The following is a 21,589-nucleotide window of genomic DNA, read 5'->3' on the forward strand; positions in this document are numbered from 1 at the left end:
ACAAGAACTCTCAAAGTGGTCTCTTGGGAAACACAAGTTAAAGACTAAAGGTTTATCGACCCATCGAAATGTTTTAATGCACTTGCGGCAAAATTAAAATGGGGGCTTGTCCGTAACTACAAACTATGGCAGCTGGGTGAAAGTAGTGTAAGAAAAGGGACATATACACCCTAAAATGACCTCCACCCTCTCTCCCTACTGTCTGGGCTAAGGCCCGGGGCGGCCTTCCAAGGCCAAACGGTCCGTTCCGGTAGTCTTCAGCGGGCAGTCTTTTTGTCTTCACCGGCGTGATATTTCGATGGTCGGTGAAGTAAAGGATAGAAAGAATGAGCTATCGGTAATTGAAATAAGTAAATGGCTTTACGCCGAAAGAGGAACTCCGCTATACGCGTCCGTCTAGAAAGGCGGAAAAAACAATCTGAGGGACCTCGAAGCGCGAGGGATCATGCTTACAGTGGACGTCACACTAGGGATATTATTATTGGCACGCCCTGTCGGCATCCCTTTTTCGAGTTTCAAAAACAACAATTGTAATACTCCACAGCTTCCACTAGATGTCGGCCTAGGCACAGCATGTGATCTAAGCAGATTCCACAAGCCTCAGAAATATATATTACACTGCCTGCGGTAGCGGGCGTGTAGTTATTGTTACGTTGCTCAACTCGATGCTTTTTGGGTGGCTTATAACCTCTCTCCCCCTGGACGAATCCTTACCAAACTTTTTTTTACAAAGTATATGGCCCGCTCTGATTTTTTTGGCAAGTTTGGGGAGGTTTAGTTAAGGGGGGCAAAGTTATAGGGGGTTCCCACATTTTTTTCTTTTTCCATAGACGCAATGAAAAAGATTTTTGCTGACGCCTACAGCCCAAATCGCTGGACGGATTTTTACCAAATTTGTGGCAGCAGCGGTGGCTTGGTTCCAAAAGCGTGCTTTTGTACATTTGGTGTAAATCCTTCCAGTAATTTTTTTGTAAACAACCAAAAAGTAGGTCAAATAAATTCGTGAAATCTGGGTCGGGTCCGCAGACCCACTTCCCTGTACGGTCTGCAGACAGACATTCGATTAGCCTAGACGCGCCCCTCGATTGGATGGTGAAAGCGTGAAGTGCGTCAGATTTTTGGAAACACCCGCCATGTTGGATTTGCGGACAGCGGCCAGTGTCCGCGGACATCGCGGTAAAAGCATATAAATAAACACCACATTGCACTTGTCAAACAATCTCTGGGGAGGTGAGGGGTGAGGAGGATGGGGTGGGATATGGCTATAAGAACCCAAAAACTGGTGGTTTTCACCTCCAAAGTCTGCGAACAGTCCGGATGTTTGGGGACAGTCCTGTGATGTTCGCGAACACTTCATATGTTCAAGGACATCTGTGCCTATCTCTGCATTGCAGGGTTGGGGAAAAGCTGTTCTTGGATGGCTTATAACTTTGTCGCCACTCAATGAAACTGCATGACATTTTGGAATTTTATTCTAGACTTGATTCTGAAAGGTTTTGGAAAGTGTGGAGCTGTTTTGTCAAGTGGGAACATATTTAGAGGGTTAGGGTCCCAAAATATCGTAAAGGCTTATAAATGTGGTGCCATTTGACAAATCTGCACAAAAGTTTCCAAACAATTTTAAATCTAGATATAAATGTTTTTGTAAAGTTTGGTGGGATTTTCTCAAGAGGGTGCTAAATTAGAGGGGGGTCGCTACATTTTTAGATGGCTTAGAACTTGGTTGCCATTTGACGAACGTGGACAAACGTTTTCAGAAAGATTATAGACCCAACCTTCAATGTTTGTGTAAAGACTGAAAGGATTTTGTCAAGTGGGGGCTAAGTTATAGGACTATTGTATTTACATACATTTTGACACGTTTAAAAAAATGAAACATGGGCGGGTATCAAGCAAACCTGTGTAAGGATCATTGGCAAGGACCTTAAAGCAAGGTTCTGCAAGTGAGCCTGTGTTTTTTTGACAAGTGTCATAATGTAGGTAAAAAAATTAGTGATATACCTTTGGTGACTGAGGTATAGCCTGTGGCCATATGGTCCTGACCCGGACAATCTGGCTACTGGCCATGACTGCGAGGAGCAAAAAATGGTGTTAAAGCAGCCATGTCCACCTGGGACCGGCTATGTGGTAAAGTTATTCGAAAGTAGGATAGGTTTGAAAGGGAAAAAATATGTGCTTGTGGTAATATGGTCATAGGGTTCTGTCTTCACCTTCTGCAGGCTGCCATGGAAAGGGAAGAGGGGCTCTGTACGGAGCCCCGCCTTCTCTTTCCATGGTGGCCATCTTGGAAAAGGATTTTCCTTCATACAGCGGGACGCCTGTAGGAAGAAAACTATTTTTTAGCACCCCAGGTTCCCGCTTTGGGAACCAGAGGTACTAATGGCCTTTATCCCCCATTGCAGAGGCTGCAATGAAGGATAATGGTCAGGAGCACTCATTATTTATTCATAACGCGCCAAAGCCCGGAGGCACCAGGGCCCACACAGACACACTTAGCTTGGGCCGATAACTTGGGCTGCTGGGCAGTTATCCCCTGTTCCAGTCCCTGGAACGGGAAATGCAAGTCATATTATTTCTATTAGCATAACACAAAATGCTAATGGAAATGTTGGAAAAACGTATTGAGGCCATGTACTTTACGAGAAATATAAAGTATATGGCCTATAAGATATTATTTAGTTCTATTTTTTAACTGTGAAAGTTGGTTCCTAAATGAACCTTTCTTTTGTTGTTTTAAAAAAAAAACAATGTTTGCAGGAGAGGTTAGAACATAAAGCGAATGGGAAATGAGGGAAGAGGCACCAAGCACTATATGGAGGGGCAGGTGGACAGGGGAAGATGTTGCGCGTGTTTTACTTTTAAGGTAGTAGGCAGTGTTTCTCATGCTCCTTGATTACAGCTTCAAACCCACTTCGAAATTGCTTCCCCCTGCAGAGTGGTGTGTTGCAGTATATACAGAGGACTGTTGTCTTCCAAAGATATGGATCAACAGCCTTTTTTATTGCTTGCAAGGTAGCTGGTGGGATTTTGTGTCTCACAGAAGTAGGCTGCGTGGTTACAGTATTGGTTGAGTAAGAAGATGTGGAGGAAGACAGCATACTACTTGCTGAGAAAGGAACAATCTGAGAGCATTGCGATAGTTGGATTTGGTGTGACGGTGCATGGAGGTGGTCCCGTAGGAGAAACGTTTAGGTAGTCCGCGATTGAGTAAAACAGTGCATTTCCATTTCGTAGCTTTAGCCTTTGGTACATTCCCGACAGTGGTAAAGAACTGCCACACCCATGATTCACTCTGGGTGCTAAAGGTAGGCACTTCCTATACCTCATCTTCTTGGTCCTCTTCATTGTCTTTGGAAATACTGCGCTTTTTTTGTTGTGTGGGTCCTTCAGCTGGTGGTGGCTCTTGGGGAGGAGGGATGGCAATAGTTGATGCAATTTTTACGATAAAAAGCAGTTTTGCTACTATTCTTCCAAGTATGTGCTTTGTACTAGATTGTTAATGGATGAGTAAGAACAGGTGTAGGAGCTGTGCAAGGGTACATTTTGAGCTTCAATGTTCCTAGATCAGTAGAAAATGCCGTTCCGAACTGTCCGCGAAGCAAGGACCCGAACCCCAAGTGCAAATGCGTTCATGGACACGTCATCATGCCGCTTGAGCGCATGCTCACGTGGCACTGTCCAGAAGGTCCACAATGACGTCAGACGTTCGTGGATGTCAACGGAAGCAAAAACAGTGGGAAAAGAACAGAAGAGTTAAAAATGATGCTAGAAGTTGGGAAATGGCAGAGTTTTAAGGTGAAACGTATATTGGACAAAAACGTTGCTATATTGGGGTAAGTATGATATTAGTAAATTTGTAGGAAAATAGCATGCACTGGAATTCTCTGAAAAAAACGTTGTTAAAGAGACGTTATGGTTAAGTTGCACTATTAAAAACCTATGAAATTCAATCAAAAAACGTTGTTACAGGGATGTTATGGTTACAAGTAAAACCGAAAAACCTCAGAAATTCGCTGGTTATGGTAAGCTAAGCAACCACAACTCACGCCACCACCGTGCACTGCTAAGACTAACACCCAGGACATCAAAGATGACATAACATGTGCATGATCGGTTCTTGAAGGTTTGGAAGTATGTTGCTTTAGAGTGGTTGACATACACGATTCAAGGTGCTCATCAAGCTTTTACAAAAGAATGGGAAATGGTACTGCAATTCTTACAGGCTTACTACAACGTCGCACTTTGTCTGCATAAGCTGCGGATTTTAGTTATTGCATAGACCTTGACTCTTGATGGACAATATGATTTGCTGGTGGGGGAGGGAGGGAGGGGATAAAGGGATAAGGGGGGGATTGGTGCTTCGGGGGGTGTTTGCTATTGTTTGTAAAATCTGAAATGCCAATAAATAAAAAAAAATTAAAAAACATGAACACTGAGCTAGCACGGTTAGATCAGTTTACAAATGTTTTACCATACAACAGCTCTGAACCAAATTACAAGTGGCAAAACCTGGTACGGCATTCATTATATTATCAAGAATCTAGTTGCTGCATTCATCATTTTGACCAGATCGTTTTTACAGAAATACAACATGTTCCTTTACTCTTACCCATTTAGCCTTGGGTATATTCACATGTCAACAAGAGCATCGAGCCAACGGGTAGTTTCAAATCCATGCAATTGTCATCAGAGCACTATTCCCACTGTTGCAAAGAAACTTTAAGCAATGACACGTCACAATATATGCAATGCATTTGTACCACTGGAGTATGCATTTGGTATTAAAAAAGAAGATGGGTATATAACAAAGCTGTGTATAAAAAAGCATACCCAGTCCGGATCCGTAGGCTGCACTGTGACTCGATAGTAGGTCACTTGACCATCTTCCCGCTCCTGGATGATCAGTTTATCCTTTGGAAACCTCTTTCCCAGCTGGGTGATCTCAGTCTCCCTCAGTTGCCTGGCAACCTCAGGAGTCATGTCGCTCAACCTCATCTCTTCGTGGAGTGCAGAGGGGCGACTCACTGGAGGATGCGGCACTATAGGCCTAGGCTTTGGCGGTTCAGGCTGCTTTTCTAAGGACGGTTGTGTGGCCAGCGGCTGATCAGGGTGCCTGAACCGGCATTTGTTATCCATTGCACAGTAGCCATTCGCAAAATATCTGCAAAGCTTTGGGGGGCGGTGCTTTTTCACCGGAGCTGGTGATGGAGCGTCCACTGGAGGTAGAACTGCTTCAGCGACATTAGGAGAAATGCCATCATGAGATCTTTCTGCAGCACTGGTTTTAGTGGTGCTGCCAGGGGACAAGTGGGGCCCCTGAACACCTCCATATTCTTGACCAGGTGAATGTCTTCTATCCGCATACTGATGGAGGAAACGGCATCTCTTACCAAACTGGCAGTATCTCCCCTGGGAGAAGAAGCGGCATAATCTTTGACTGCCTTGAATATTCTCTGTGGCACAGCCAGCCTGGTTTGCAGGACTTGCTTTGTCATGCATGGTGCGAGGCTCAGAGGAAAGCTGTTGAAGAACTTCCATTGTAACCTAGGGAAGAACAATTTATGTTACAGGATATTTGTATAGATAGAAAGAAACAGGTAAAGGAAAGCGCAGTAGTTATATTGTAAAGAGCTGTTCAGGTTTGTGTCGCTCTTACACCAGATTTGCAATCATTCTAGACCACCCCCACTACTCATTACTACCATTAATCAACATCACTAAATTGGTTAAGATTTCAAATTGATTTATCTGGCTCCCTCCACCAAGTGACCCCTTGTTAGTTCAAGAAACTGAGAATTCGTTTCTGGTAATCGATAAATCAATCCCTGGTGGGCCCATGAAGATTTAATAATTTCGAAATTTCCCCATATGTTTTGCCAAATTATGGGGGCTACCAATATGGCAAAAAAGCAACATTCGATTGATCATAACAAGTTAATGCAAGTTTCATGGCAAGTTGTCAGTATTTAAAAAAAACCTCTTTCAAGCATGCTAAAAATGTAAAAAGCTTTTAAGGAACTGTTTCAATGTACACGTCTGATGGTGGACAATTCCATTTTAACATGACAAAATCCATCCCTTAACACAGTTTGTTAGACTAATCGAAAAGAATAGGCTCAGCTTTAAAATTCCCTAAGGTAAAAATTGCTTTGTATGGTCTCTGCATGCCAAATCCCCTTAAAAACTACAAACAAAAAAGACGGCTTGCCAGGAGATAGTAAATGAAGCTCACGGGCGAGTCCCTTTACTATTTCCATTGTGCCCAGACCAGGTGTGTTGAGAAGGAGGACCTTGGTCTATTGATCCTTTTTTATTTATTTGCTCAATTAGACCCCTGCAACTCCGAACGTCCCTTACACACACTCCGCACCACAAATACTGCCCAACTCCGAATCGCTATCCATTTTTTCATGGGCAAATTAAGCTAAAGAATTTGAACTAAAAATGGTTGGATCAATAGACCTACTTAAGAGGAGGATTGTGGCGTGGAGAGTGAAGGCAGCTGGTCATTGAGGGAAACTGGGTGCATGATTAGAGGGTGGAGAGACATGGGGACTGCTCTAAGGACATTGGCTTAGACAAATATGGAAGCTTGTGGGCAAGGTGCAAGAGTGGAATGTGGCCTTTCATCGTCTAAAGCAGTCCTCATTTCTGGCCTCTTGATTGGCTGGCGCCTCTCCTGCTGTCACAAACGTACTATTTGAGCATAGTGTTCGTCCTTAGGTATATCCATAATCGCTTACCTATTGCCCCAGGAACATATCCTGTGACAGGGTGGACATACATGTATGTTATTGCTCTTAAAGAATGCATATATAAAAAATTCTAAATTGGGGAGAGAGGCTGGCTGGAAGAAAAGGTTCTGTGCCCATCCCAAAGGACTCCCCACCCACCATTTATTTTCATCCAGGCTTTAGTGATTCCCCCATCCCCAGACCTCCTGGGCCAGAGCACCAAAAGGGTTCAAACATAACCTGGTACAATGCCAGCTCACAAACTAAGCATCTGAAAGAACATATCTAGCACTTATAGTTTGACAACCAAACTTACATGAGGGTTTAATTCGTAAATGTTTTGAGTGGTACGTGTGCATATACAACTTTTAAGTAATCTCATTTTTCTGCAAGGAATAAATGATATATGCGGCGTATTTTGGTATCGAGGGAGGTAAACATATTCCCTCACACACCAAAGTCCCAGCTGGACCTCTCTCCCGCCCCTTTCTTTCTTGTCCACGTATTCTGTGCCCCCCACGCGGTCAGGCAGCAGGTTAAGTAATCTTATAAAGACACGAAAACCAGGAAGCACACCTCCGAGTCCAAACAACATGGCAACAATGCTTTGAAGTCCAAGTGGCTGAAAAGATCAGCCTTTTCATCTCTTTACTGAAGAGTGCTGCTCACCAGCACGAACGGCCCAGGTTTGCTTTGATTATACAAACCTACTACACTGCTCGCCTATGGTTGACTCATGCGGAGACTTTGAGCTACACTTCCACCTGGTTGACTCATAATACTCGGTTCTCTTCGAAGGTTAAAGATTAGTCACACTGTACACACGCAATGTCCTTCTTTCTGTCCTTTGAACAAGTAAAAGGTTCATTCATGCTGCACATTGCTGCACCTGCAACTGGGTGCTAATGCCTACCTTGTGCACGCTCCACAGACTAGCATTACAATTATACTGGTCCCACTGCACATTCCAGGTAACTTCCTGTGTCCTGTGGATTGTAGTTCCCAGTTTTCCACTTCCTTACTGTTGTGTATTGGACCTCCATATGCTGTGCGAGTTCTGCTTGAACGGTTGGGCCTTCAACCTCATGTAGAGGTTTTTCCTATTTTATTTGCCTTGAATTGTATCCTACTTTTTTTATTTTAATGATTTTTATTGTTTAAAAGAATTGTATCCTACTTTTAATAGTTTAACAATCATTGGTTGCTGCTTCCCATGGCACAGGCCTTGGGATCTGTTCTTGCTAAGGGTCAGTGAAGTAGACGGAAAGTCACCCTAGCTTGCACTCTAAGAAACAGAAAGACGCCCACTTAAAATGGTTGGAGGGAGGCTCAGAATAGCCTACAGGGCAATAAGGCAATGCCCAAAACGCAAAATGGTAGTGTCGGACAGTTTTCTGGGTCGAAGTGGGCCGTTTTTGTGGTCGATGTGGGCCACTTTGATTAGTTACTTCACTATGCAGCTAGTAGCTTTAAGCAGTTGCTGAATAAATATTCTTTAAAATTCACAACTTGCATCACCCTTTTATCAAAAAAACTCCCCCTTGGGTACAATTTAAATAGTCTGTCACAAAAGGAATGAAGTGCCATTTGCAACTGTGGCCTACTTTTTCCTTGATGTCCGAGCCAATGTTCTGCCCTGCTTGGAAGGGAGTGAATGCCAAACCTCTGGAGTGTTCATGGGTCACAATTGCTTGGGGGTATTTCGCTCCCGTTTGTAGAATAGAAAAGCCTGGTTTACCCAACAACAGCAACTAGTAGCGACATTTGACTGCCTACGTTAACTGTTATCTTTCAATACACAAGTGAAATTAAACGTGTACATTTGGCTATATATATACACATTTATATGTAAATGTATATGGTTTGGGAAATAACTAGAAGCAATTTAAAAGAGAATGGGTCATACGTATAGAAAAAAGTGGTAGTTTACAGCTCATGTGGAAGACGAATTTGCAGTGCGCTATGTACAAGCTCCTCGTTCCCCTTGGGTAGCTCCTGTTCACTGGGTTCTGCCAGATCCAGAAGCTGCTTTTAGCTTCCGCTCAAAAACACGTTCTTTTGATCCTTGATCCCGGAAGGTTTGTGTGCAATATCATAGGTCTGGTCAGGCACACTCTATTTAAGTATCTAGGGCAATAGCTGCTCCAGCACACAATCCACTAGTCTATAATACAGATATAGGAGCCTGTTGCACCACAAAGGTTTCAAGGCAATCAAGGCCAAATGGGAACTTGAACTAAAGAGCAAAGTCAACCATACTGATATTTTCTGAATGTTGTGTTGATAAGATGGTGTTAAAGTGGTGTTTAGAATGAATGCCAGGCCACAAATCACAAAGCAAATCATGTAGAAGAAAGATCTGATCTAGTCTCATTTTAAATCCTACATTTTTAAAAGTGATTCAAGATTTTTAAAAAATACATCTCATCAACAAAGAGCCAATTTAGCGAGCTCCTTGTCAAGGAAATTAGCTAGCACCGAAGGGGGTGTACTAAACGCTGGTGTTAAGAGAATCTTGGCAGACTGTGAAACGAGGAGAGCATGTGACATTGGTATGCTTCATTTCCAGAAGAGTGGAGGCGTTCGGACTGGTTGGCGCTTCCACTAAAAATGGGTGAGGTTTGCTGGGAAGAACAGTACGTCTTTAATACTTAATGTTGTGGGTAATTATTTTAACCACTCCTAGTTTATCAGTAATTATGCCAAGCCGCTTTGCTGAAATGCTATGGGCTGTTTACTCTAGCTGAACAAAGACCACATGATTCACAAGGCTGAGGTGTACTGTACTTTAATAGAGCTCACAGAATTCCAGCGCACCACAGTCACTGGTCTCCCGGACACACAAACTGTAAATCCTGCCGCTCTTCCATGGCAGCTCAAATCAATCGTACAGTAGCCCATAGATTGCATGGAGTTGCCGCTCTGAGCTCCTAGAGAAGCATTTATTCAATCAAAAATATACCACACAGTTTAAAAGACAATTAAATAGTTATCTTCATTTGACCACAATTACCACAAATGAAAGGTTTCTACGAAACCACCTACTCTTTAGTAAGCAAAGTAAACAGTGAATGGAATCAGGCAGCAGGTTGCCTTTCTATCTAACCAAATATCGTAATGTGGGGCGCTACTCTTCAAACCCTAAATGCCGAGACCAAGTTTGGGTGCCATGAGCTTGTATCCTCCCCACTTTTTTGCTCAGTCTTTAACATAGCTACGAATAGAATTCCCTGTACTCAGACATGACATGACTTACACACGACATGCAACAACGTCATGTGTTACTGATGATCATAAAGATAACAGTATCCTTAAGCAGATGAAGGACATGGCGTGAATATAGGTAGAGGCACACCCTCTTAGTAACCAAGTGTGACACCGAAACACATTTCGTTGGACCACTTCTACAAACTGATTATTTTAGAAATCGGCTTTGGAGATGTGCACTGTCCAAACGAGAGTGTGCATAGTCTTGAATCATGGAAACTTGGAAAACATCCAGCATCGTTTCAATCTTCAGCCAATATGAAATACAAAGTGCTGGCCTTTGTCCGGAGCAATATAGGAGATGAGGAGGGGGAGGGTTGTGACATACATTGTAATGTACCAATCAGGCAAAGCTGCATCAGCCATGTCAATGTTCTTAATTGAGCCACCATTCAAAGTAAGTTAACACACGTTTGCTTAAAGATCTATGAGGCAGGCAATGGCACAGACTTTTCATTGATCAAGGAGATGCCTAGTTCTTTTAAGGAATTTACATACATGAGACAATCGCTTCCCTTGCTAGACGGGCGAGTTACCCTTCATTAGCCAATCTTACAGGAACCCATAAACCAATTCTACACGGTGAGGATTGGACTGGCAATGGGGAACTCTGGAGCCTCTCACCATGGGCCTCTTGTGTGGCAACTTATTTAATTTCCACATTTCCCCATACGAAGACGGTTGAGCTTGCGAAAAATGTGCATTATCGAGCCACTTTGAAAAATATTTCCAGAGCCTCTTTTGGTTCCCAGTCCACACCTGTAACATGGCGCCTCATATGCACAGTAATTAAATACCCTTTAATCTAAAAATGCATGGTTATTAAATACTTCAAAATAAATCGGACCCCAAGATGACAAAATCTTGAATTGACAGTGCCGATTGCCCATCACAAATCTCAAACAACAGTGGAGACTCGAGGTTTTTTAAAGACTAAAAAACTATCCCTCTGTATTCACAGGCATAAACACTAGCATACGTGTTTATGGTCTCTGTTTTTCAAGCACGTCGTAAGGTGCTTTAACACTTTGCAGCAGTTGGTTATATGGATTACTATGGATAAACGTTTGTTCTCTTTTATTATGCATTCCCACAATGGTCCTCTGGATATTCGCAAAAAGGATGTAGCTAGTTTTTATGCACGATTTCTCATACTAACTACTATTATTGGCCTGGTTTTAAGGACTCATTTCCTGCTGCATCCGCTCTGCGGCCATTGTGTTATTGGGTTACCATGGATATCCGTTGTGCATTCAACACCGATTTCAGATGTATCCTCACATATTCCTCAGGTTATTAGCTAGGCTGTAGCGATTTTATTACACAAGTTATTGTAAAACTGCTCTCTTAGTCTAGATCATACCACTTAATTTCCAAAGCAGTACGTGTTGTTGTATTGTAAGTGATTTCAATCCGGCACTTCACCTAAATCAACGCCTAGCGTGGAATGCACAACTGAAATCCTTATTTATTTTGTGTCTAAAAGTTCTTTTATTCTGAACGATATACCACTCATATCACGTCCCTCTCTTGGAACCCCCCCGTCACACTGAACCAGGAATCAGGCTGGTTTGCAAAGTTAAAATATTTATTTATGTATTCACAATATAGTCACACTATGCTTAATGGGTATACAATAGTCACCAATGGGGTGATGTACCACTAAGCAATCTCTTTAACCAGAAGCAAAACAATTCAGCACAGAAATAATACTTTTGTGTATGTTCAGATCAAATAGCAGTACGGTTACTATTTCCCCCTGCACACCCCTCAACAAGCAATATAAAGAGATAGGATGAGCGAGAGCAGGTATTCAGGAATGCAGAATTCAAACAAAATGTCAATCCCAATTTCCCCCCAGTGAACACAAGAGAAAAACGGAATTGATTGGCAAGCTGTCAAAATGGTTTTAAAGTTATCTTGTGAATGGAATGTGCAAAAACACTAAATCTGGTTTAAATTGATTATTATTAAATAATCAATTTAAATAATCAATAATCAATTTAATAAATTATTATTAATTGCTGAAATTGTTTAAATTCTTATGGGAGCCGCTTTAGATAGTTGCAGACTATCAGCAATGATTTGATACTAAGGAACAATGTGAAATCTTAAAATTGAGGTCGGGTGCAATCAAAAGCTTTTTTACACACGTCAGAAATTTCCTAAAACAAAATTTGCGGCAAACTTTTCCATCCGCGGTAACGTGAATGCAGGAGAACTATATGGAATGCTGAGGATGTTAGCTACAAGCACAAGTCGAAATTTTTTTTTGTTAGCATAAAAATTGAGGAAGTTATGGACGTTTTAGTGGAGATTGTTTTTCTGAGATAGGCGCAAGAATGGGAAAACAGGGATGCACTTTTAAAAGACAAATGGGATTTCTTACACTAGATTATGACTATAGAAAAAGAGAATGCCACACATGAATCTCCACAGTCCTGGCCAAAGACCCTTCTCGTGGTGGATACTCACTTTCTTTCTGGTATTCAGTTTATTTATTCACAATACTAATGATTTATGATTTTAGAAAACAAATGAGAAACTTAGCGCAAGAAAAGTTCTGACAATTCAAAATACTCCTAACACTACCGGTTCTGAATACAAGAGAGGATGGGTTTAAGACAGGGATTACTATGGACAGTACATATGCTAGTAACACAGTTCTATCTATAGATACTCACTATATGTGTTTCAAACAGAACCGTCAGGGATTCTGGTCAGGGATTCGGGTTCTGGAGCAGACGGCTGGGCACACCGGATTGGACTGGGTCTGCAATAGTTCTGGCCACGGCTCAGCACAGCACTGGATCATTTGGTTCTGATCAGAATTGTTTTAGCAGGAAAGCAGTTACAGCACAGCCCGGCTGTTTCTTTTGTTCCTCTTTAGTTTTGTGGGATTCTTTCTGATTCTGGAAATTCAAGGCCTAGTTGAAAATGGTTCATCTAATGGAATGGACCTTTCTGCTTGCCAAGTTTCTGGAGTCAGGAGCAAGGAAGATGGATAGTTCTGCTTCAGGGTGCTTCGCCAGGATAGTGTGTGAATCTGTGGGTCTCTTTTTCAGTCTGCGCTGTCTCTATTTATGCTTATGATAAAGGGGGTGTGTGCTGGTTTATCCTAAGCGCGCCCCCTTAGGCAGGTGATTGGCTAGAGTCTCTTCTCTATCTTGATTGGAGGAGAAAACAGGGTGTCACCATGATGGTGTGAGTTTATGAGTCAGATAATCCTTCCCTTGTCCCTTGAACATAAACTCTACTTTTAGTTCAATACATATTTACATGTGTGTAATCTCTATAACAATAACATATATAGATTACATATTGTGTGTAGAAGATACTCCTCCAAACCTCGTCGCTGTAGGATCTTGTGTCTGCTTCTGACTGAATGTTGCCCTTTTTGTCCGGAACACAATATCCAGTTTGTCAGAAAATGTGTACAAATGTGCGCATTGAATATGGGCATACGTGTATGAAGTTTCATGCTTTTGGCATGAATACATATGGTGTAAAACCATATTTTCCGCTATTACTTCCCAGAACATGTCACAGAGTTCTGGGATCTCTTAACACGTGCATCCAAAAATCACATTAACAATGCTGTTATTTCTATACTTTTCACAATTTTACACAGTAATTTATTAGTCTTTTTAAAAATGTGCTTTTGGCCTTTGTTAAGCAGCAAATGGTGGTTTGTCGCCACCTCCCTTCTTCCCCTGGCAGCTCAGAAGCAGTCTCCTCCCAGTTCCTTCTGGGAGAGGCCATTTATGACTCTTCACACTTCGCCTTTCCTTTCAGCCAGAGGATGTCCATTGTCCCCTTCTCTACTGGGAGCGTTTGCTTATTGCTGCCAGAGAGCAGAGAATGCGGTCAGGCTCATGCCCTGTGCTCCTGGTGAGTGCTGCCCCCACCTCTTCTTTGTTTTGTTTTACTTCTTCTTCTTTGAACCCAGGAGGCTGCTTCATTTCACGAAATGGATGCCCTCATGTGTAAAGTTTCAGCCTCATTTCCCACAAATTTGATGTAGAAATTTTGAAAAATATATATTTTTTATATATATTTGGGATTATGACCCATCATTTTAAACAATTACATTCTTGACTGAACGTCCCCTTTAATTCATCTAATTTCTGCAGCCTGTGATCCAATTCCGTGGCAGCTTTTTGAAACAGGTTCAGAAATGTGGTAGTTTTGTCACAGGTTGATGTTAGAGGTCAGGGCTCCAGAAAAATGCCAGTATTTCATTTGTTCTTTTTTAATTTGGTAGTAAAAATCATATTTAGAAGTAAAAACAAAAATGTACTTCCATTACCAGTATGAGTAGTTTTAGGAAAGACAAAATATATAATTTTAACTCTGAAACAGATTATCCATGTGTAATCCATACTTCTTTACAAATAGAATTTAATGAAAATGACATATGATTGTATTTTTATTGCTGGAAGTACACGGCTAATTTTAGGGAGCAAATGTGGCGATACACTGCTTATAAGTAGGCTGTTTGCAGTTGGGTGTACACTGGCTGTGCAGTGTTTGGGAGCTTTCCAATCACGGATAGTGATGAGGTCAGCTTACCTTTGCATCCCTTTCATGATACCGGTGAATCGCGCTGAACTCTGCCATGCCTGGTTTTCTGACACAGGGGGCCTCATTACGAGGCAGACGCTGACGGAATTAAGGGGGCCGGTATGGGACCATCCACCTTCATTGCGTCAGGGCTGATTACGAGCTTCACATCGCGGGACCCGGATAGGACGCCTGGTAAAACCAGGCGTCCTTTCCGGGTCCCGCGAGGGGAAGAGGGAGGTAACAACGGGACACTCATAATGTGCCCGTTCTTACCTCCATCCCCATTCCCATTGAGCCCTATGGGGGCTCAAATGGGAATGGGGAATGGTTCCTGCAAGGAGGACTTACCGGGTCCTCTTATGTCGGAATGACCCGGTAAGTCCCCATTGCAGGAACCCGGTAAATGAGCCCGGTTTGGTGGCAGCCATGGAGCTAATAGCTCCATGGCTACCGCCAAACTCGTAATGAGGGCCAGGGCCTCATTACAACCCTGGCGCTCACGTAATGAAGGGTGCCGGTACGGGACCGGCCCCCTTCATTACGTGAGTGTCGATTACGAGGTTCCCTTTGCGGGACCCGGACCAGGCGTCTGGTAGAACCAGACTTCCATTCCGGGTCCGCGAGGGGAAGAGCGAGGTAATAACGGGACACTCATAATTTGCCTGTTATTAGCTCCCTCCCCATTCCCATTGAGCCCTATGGGGGCTCAAATGGGAATGGGGAATGGTTCCTTCAATGAGGAATTACTGGGTCCTCCAATGTTGGAATGACCCAGTTATTCCTCATTGATGGAACCCAGTAATGGAGCCCGGTTTGGAAGCAGCCATGGTGCTAATAGCACCATGGCTACCTCCAAACTCGTAATGAGGCCCACTAGCTTGTTTTGTCCCCTTGCGTGAATAAACCCCACATGTTATCTACCAGCACTTTTTGACGACATCTCTCAGACAGCGGATACTCCAGTGTATAGCAGCTGTGATGAAACAAGTATGTCATGACATGTTTCCAACAAGTAATGCTGCCGTCACATTTACAACAGACGGCATGTTTTGTTTTCATGGATTGCATGCAGCTGAACAAAATTAAGCTGTCATTAGCCGCGCAGAACATTGTGTTTTCTGGCTCTAAGGCCCAGTAACACGATATAATTCTGTTAAAAATTTAAATAAGAGTTCCGGGTTATACGGGTTCGGATTAAAGACGAAATCCCTGCGTTCTGTACACCACGTGTATTGCTAAAATGGATGAATAGCAGTCGTAATAGGTAGCGACGGTCGACTCGGGTCAGAAAAGAGCCTCCTGGGCGAGGTTAAACGAGATTCAGTGACACGCATCGTGTATTCATTTTCAGGGATCAAGGAGCGGTGACGATCGTAACTTTTAACCTCTATGAAAACGCAAGTTAAATGTTACATCTGTTTAGCCCAGCCAATGATGGTTTATCCTGTACTCACACACCCCTAACAAGACGCATCATTTCCAACTAGGGATAACGTGTAGAGTACAATCTGGGGTAAAAATGCTGAAAGTCAGTGTGTGACTAGAATGACGTTTAACGTGTAAGTGGCAATACCCGAATGGATACAAAAACAAGCACTGGCAATGCTAACAGTTTGGGCTGTTTTTGTCCCCCTGCCAAATGCCCAATACTTACACATGTCAAAACTGTTGGCTTTGCCAATGCTTGCTTTTACCAGGACTTCAGTCAAGGACATGCATAGTGCTTACAAATCGAGTTTCTGAATGCAGACCTGGCCAAGACATTTTTATTACACCAGTATTGGGTTTACAACTACAATGAAGTCATTAACTCTCAGAAGACTGCTTTGAAAAAACAGGCAGGCACTTCTGCAAAGCCTGATGGTAAGGCTTGATTAAAGTGAGCTCAAAGAATTCCCACGAGGAGGCGCAGGAATAGATGGGAATGGTCATAGGGATTAGCATGGTCATGGGCAGTCAATGGGTGGGCACATAAACACCTACACCTCATGTGCCATTTCTCCCCACCTGTACACCAATTCAATAGTTTCGGCTGTAGCCCACTCTAAAAACAACAAACAGGAAATGAAAATGTATCTAGCCCATGAACTCAACTGTTTATCAAAAATACTTTACATATGCACAATAAAAGCAAAAACCTTCCAAAACTGCATGAAGATGCAAGTACACAATCGTTGGTGCGTATCTAATAGAGGTCTGCAACTAAAAATGTTATCAGCTCTGTTGAACATACCCAAGAGTGTGTTTGGGGGTGGGGTTGGGGGGTGGTCACGAGAGTCGTAGCCCACTACATCTGGGGAATCACGGGTTGCGCAGATCCCCGGGATATGCCAATGAATCTTTTCTTAGGGACCGAAGTGTTAAACTTTGCCAATGGATGTTCGGAACTTACTCCGAGTCCTATAGCGTGGCTGGGATTCCCTGCATAGCGAGGCAGCGATTACTTCAGTAGGACGCATCACAGTCCCAGGTGAACTTTGCAGGAGCCAACCTATTGCTGAGATTCTAACTCGATTTCGTCTGCGCTGGCATCCAAAGCTCAGAGAGTTAGATCAGTCCAGACCTGGGCGAATGAACCAATACAACTGAGCCCAAACGGGCAGAATGAGGGTTAAGGTATGCAGGAAATGGGCGCGTTGGGACTCAATTAGAGCATCAATGTTATGGATTCACGCATTGCGCGTGAAATGCAATCCATCTAAAAGGGCACCTTACCTGACGCTTATGTTGTGGTACTGAATTATCTAAACTGCCGCGCTTTACTTTAACTAGCAAGTCTGGACTCGGCGAACATCAACTCACGTGGAGCCACCAGCACTTAGATAATTTTCTGACATTTCATGGATAACACTTCCCAAATCCAATGCTCAAAAAAGCATTGTTGGATACAGACTAGGAGCACATGAGTGTGCCTTTGATAGATTCATGCATTTGACTTAGTCTAATCTAAGCATTATTTGTAAAGCGCTTACTGCGCGCAGGCATCCATGCGCTAATACTCAGAGGACAGGCCCCGTACTCGTCCCCGGTAGTGTGATACGGCTTCTTTTCTACTCGGTTTGCTTTAAGGGTCTTGACAAGTAGATAAAAACTTCAACCATTTAGCCAACTGGAACACATTTAATGTCGTTTCTATGGGTTTCAAGTAAAATCTCTGTTTGCTTCTCGTAGTATAGAAATTATAGTTACCACACAACCCACCTTCCCTCCCATTTGAAACTTGAAACGTGGTACTAAAGAGGCTTAGGAGTTTTAATCCCATTGATTGAAATGCATTGAGCAGAAGGCTGCCACTCACCTGTTGCATAGACTAAAGGAATCTGCCAAAGAAGGGGGGCTGCATTCCCCCAGCTATGTGAATATAATGTATGCTTAGAGGAAGTTAACCAAAATAACCCTGATTTCATAATTATTGAAGCAGGGGTACACTTGTCAAGTTATATATTACGAGCCAGCCACAAAGCAACGTTCCACCTCAATTCTTCATAAACACCCCGCACGCCATTTGTTATTACCAAGAATCACATTTCGTTAGCTCACGGCTAGTGACGAGTGCACATTATGAGCTCCGATTGAAGCCTGTCTTGCCACACACGTCGGCGCTTCCCTTATTAAAAAGGCAAGACTTATTTCACTTACGCAAGCTGTGCCTTGAACCATATCTTTCGCTCTGCGCTCCCCTTTGGAAAAATCAATTTTTGAAGCGGCAAGAAAAATTACTCCTCTGGGCAACGTGGAGTGAGAAGATCGCATACTTAAACAAGCTGTCCAGTGATGGCAAAGTGCCCACATTTTGGATCCTAAGAACAGATTTTCGCCGTTCTAGCTTGTACTATTCTTCTTCGAACTATTGCACATCCATCCTGCCTGCTGGCATTTGCTCCAATGTGTCCCTTTATAATTATACTCCTGGGTCTCCCACACTCCGCTGTGGTTTTTTTTTTGCCTGGGAGTCCCACTTTAATTTTGCTCTTCTGCGGTTTTGTTCTTTTGCGTTGCACTGTGATTTTTAACACACAGCCCTTTATGCAATTAGTGCTAAACCGTGAATTTGGTCCCAGGGTAATTAACACAACTTGTTCCAAAGTATCGCACCTCGAAACTTTGAAATCCAGAGGAGCCAGCCCACACCAGAGTGCCACAGGACATCTCTGCACAATAATCTTACCCAAAAGGCATCAATACAAGGACATCAACCAAGGGGTTCCCATATCAAGATGTTGCCATAGTTACACTGGCCAAATGTTCCAAAGGCCCACTGCGGGCATTCTCTACCGCCCTCCCCCCAATCACTGTGGCGTAATGGAGTAAGGAGGCTGACGAGGAGATCATTTTGGCTATAGACTTTTATTAAATTAGATAAGAAACCTATTGATCCCTACTTCTGTGGGCTTGGTGGGGTGCCCTACCTCAACCTAGAATAACTTGGGTGCTCTTCAGGAAGTTAGTCAAAAGAAACTTAGATACCATCCCCTATACAAACTGATTACTCTATCCATGCCACTAAAAAAGTAAACCAAAAAGCATTCAATAAAGTTCTCATTTAACCACCAGGAGAATGACTCCCTTCTCCTGGTGAAGTGCTTCACTGTCAGGTTGACTCGAACAGTGGTCTCTTGCAATAGTATCCGATTTACCACCGAGACCTAGTCCAGGAGAATGACTCCAGTCTCCAGGTGAAGTGCTTCACTATCAGGTAAACTCAACAGTGGTCTCTTGCAATAGTATCCGATTTACCACCAAGACCCAGACCAGGAGAATGACTTCCTTCTCCTGGTGAAGTGCTTCACTCTCAGGTTGACTCGAACAGTGGTCTCTTGCAATAGTATCCGATTTACCAACGAGACTTAGACCAGGAGAATGACTCCCTTCTCCTGGTGAAGTACTTCACTCTCAGGTAAACTCGAACAGTGGTCTCTTGCAATAGTATCCGATTTACCAACGAGACTTAGACCAGGAGAATGACTCCCTTCTCCTGGTGAAGTACTTCACTCTCAGGTAAACTCGACAGTGGTCTCTTGCAATAGTATCCGATTTACCAACGAGACTTAGACCAGGAGAATGACTCCCTTCTCCTGGTGAAGTACTTCACTCTCAGGTAAACTCGAACAGTGGTCTCTTGCAATAGTATCCGATTTACCAACGAGACCTAGACCAGGAGAATGACTCCCTTCTCCTGGTGAAGTACTTCACTCTCAGGTAAACTCAACAGTGGTCTCTTGCAATAGTATCCGATTTACCAACGAGACCTAGACCAGGAGAATGACTCCCTTCTCCTGGTGAAGTACTTCACTCTCAGGTAAACTCGAACAGTGGTCTCTTGCAATAGTATCCGATTTACCAACGAGACCTAGACCAGGAGAATGACTCCCTTCTCCTGGTGAAGTACTTCACTCTCAGGTAAACTCAACAGTGGTCTCTTGCAATAGTATCCGATTTACCAACTAGACCCAGACCAGGAGAATGACTCCCTTCTCCTGGTCTGTCTGGAAAGGTTTTGTAGGCTGGTTTTTGCCAGTTCTTCTCACAAGTTTTGAAAAGTCTTTTTAGTGCCTCCCATGGACTTTTAAACAACAATGTTAAGGCCTTATTCACTCTTCTCCTGGTTGCCAATACTTTACTGTGAAAATGATGTTCAGGCAGTTCGCCATCCTTCTGGTGTTTCTTATATATTTTAAGGTTCTCTCTGATGAGGGAGCTCACTCCTGAGGCACTCTTGTACTTTGTGGCTTTTTATCTTCACACTACTTTGTGTGAGATCACCCCCAATGAAGACTTGACTCTTGGGTCTCTAGGCATCACTGTTGTGGTAAGGTATTTCACTCTGGAAGAATATACAACTCTTGGTTCTTTGGGTGTCACCACTGTGACAAGAGAGATCGCTCCAGAGTACTTTGTAACTCTTGTTTCTCTGGGTATCACTGCTGTGGCTCCCTGGACCCCACCTGGCTATCGCGCAACTCCAATCACCATCTTCACAGGAGAGTGCTGCCGGTTCTTCCCGAGGTCTCCGGTTGCATCGGACTTCCTACACGTTAGACGAGTATTCCGGCATTCCTCTTCTTTGGTCGTTGTGACTCCACAGACTCACTTCAGCAGCAGTCTCGGAGTTTTTGGACCACCTGGTCCACCTCAATGTGTATTCTGGCTTTCCTCTTCTGCTTTCCATCAAATCTTATTCTTATCTATTGCACGTTATTTTGTGATCAAAAGAGCCATGTTCCTCCCCGCATATAAATAAATAAATATGACCCCAACAGCAGGTGCCCCTATTGTATAGTGCTCCAAACACAAGCTTCCTTCAAATGAGAATGTTGAAGGGGTGCAAAACGTGCACTCACAATCACTTTGCTGCCTCTTCAGAATGCTCTCACGAAATTGGATGCCTAAATACAGTTTTATACTACTAGAGGCTACTATGACAAATCCAGGTAATGTATCCCTCCCTCTCCAAGGGTGAGCCACCCTCTCTGGGACTAGGGAGGTGAGTCCTCTAAGCTTAACATCCCCTATGGGACATGGCAAGCGGGATCCCACTGACAGGCGACTCCCTCTTGGTGAATAGCCCCCACATAGGGATTTTATCCAACCTCCCTCTTGTAAATGGTTTAATGTGTTTGTTGACTATATGGGGGATTTGCAAGTGGCTGGCAGCGTTTCTGACCCTTAAATTCAACACCCACTAGGAGAAACACAACATCAATTGAACATTCTATCTCATTGCAGCTGGACTTGTAAAACCAATGGGCAAACAGAATCAGAGGTGGAGCTGAGAGAGAGAAAAGGGCAGAGAACGCCTGGCACAAGAGAACATCTGCCTGGAGGACCAAGCTACGCCAGAAACGATCATGGCCAGACTCAGATGCAAAGCTGGAGAGACACCCACAGAATGCTGCTGAAGGTAGCACGGTCTGGATCCAGTCGAACTCGACAGTGGATGGTAAACCACTGCCCGACTGAAAAGCGGGGAAACTGATGCCAGCAGCCCTTGGCTTCGATTAGCCAGCAGTCAAAACCAGTCG

The 21,589-nt window shown here is 43.4% G+C and overlaps 1 protein-coding gene across 4 annotated transcripts in view; it reads right to left on the reverse strand.

Moving 5' to 3' along the window:
• The window catches only part of LOC138504325 (uncharacterized), a 319,698-nt gene that overhangs the window by 220,746 nt on the left and 77,363 nt on the right, over window positions 1–21,589 (reverse strand). For all 4 annotated transcript variants that reach the window (XM_069624745.1, XM_069624746.1, XM_069624743.1 and 1 more), the window contains one exon: window positions 4,831–5,544. In XM_069624745.1, coding sequence (XP_069480846.1) covers window positions 4,831–5,538 — 708 coding nt within the window. In that variant the 5' untranslated portion in view covers window positions 5,539–5,544. The remainder of the gene's footprint in view (window positions 1–4,830; window positions 5,545–21,589) is intronic.

This window comes from Ambystoma mexicanum, chromosome 11 (genome assembly GCF_040938575.1).
Source record: "Ambystoma mexicanum isolate Mex_15411 chromosome 11, UKY_AmexF1_1, whole genome shotgun sequence".
NCBI lineage: Eukaryota > Metazoa > Chordata > Amphibia > Caudata > Ambystomatidae > Ambystoma > Ambystoma mexicanum.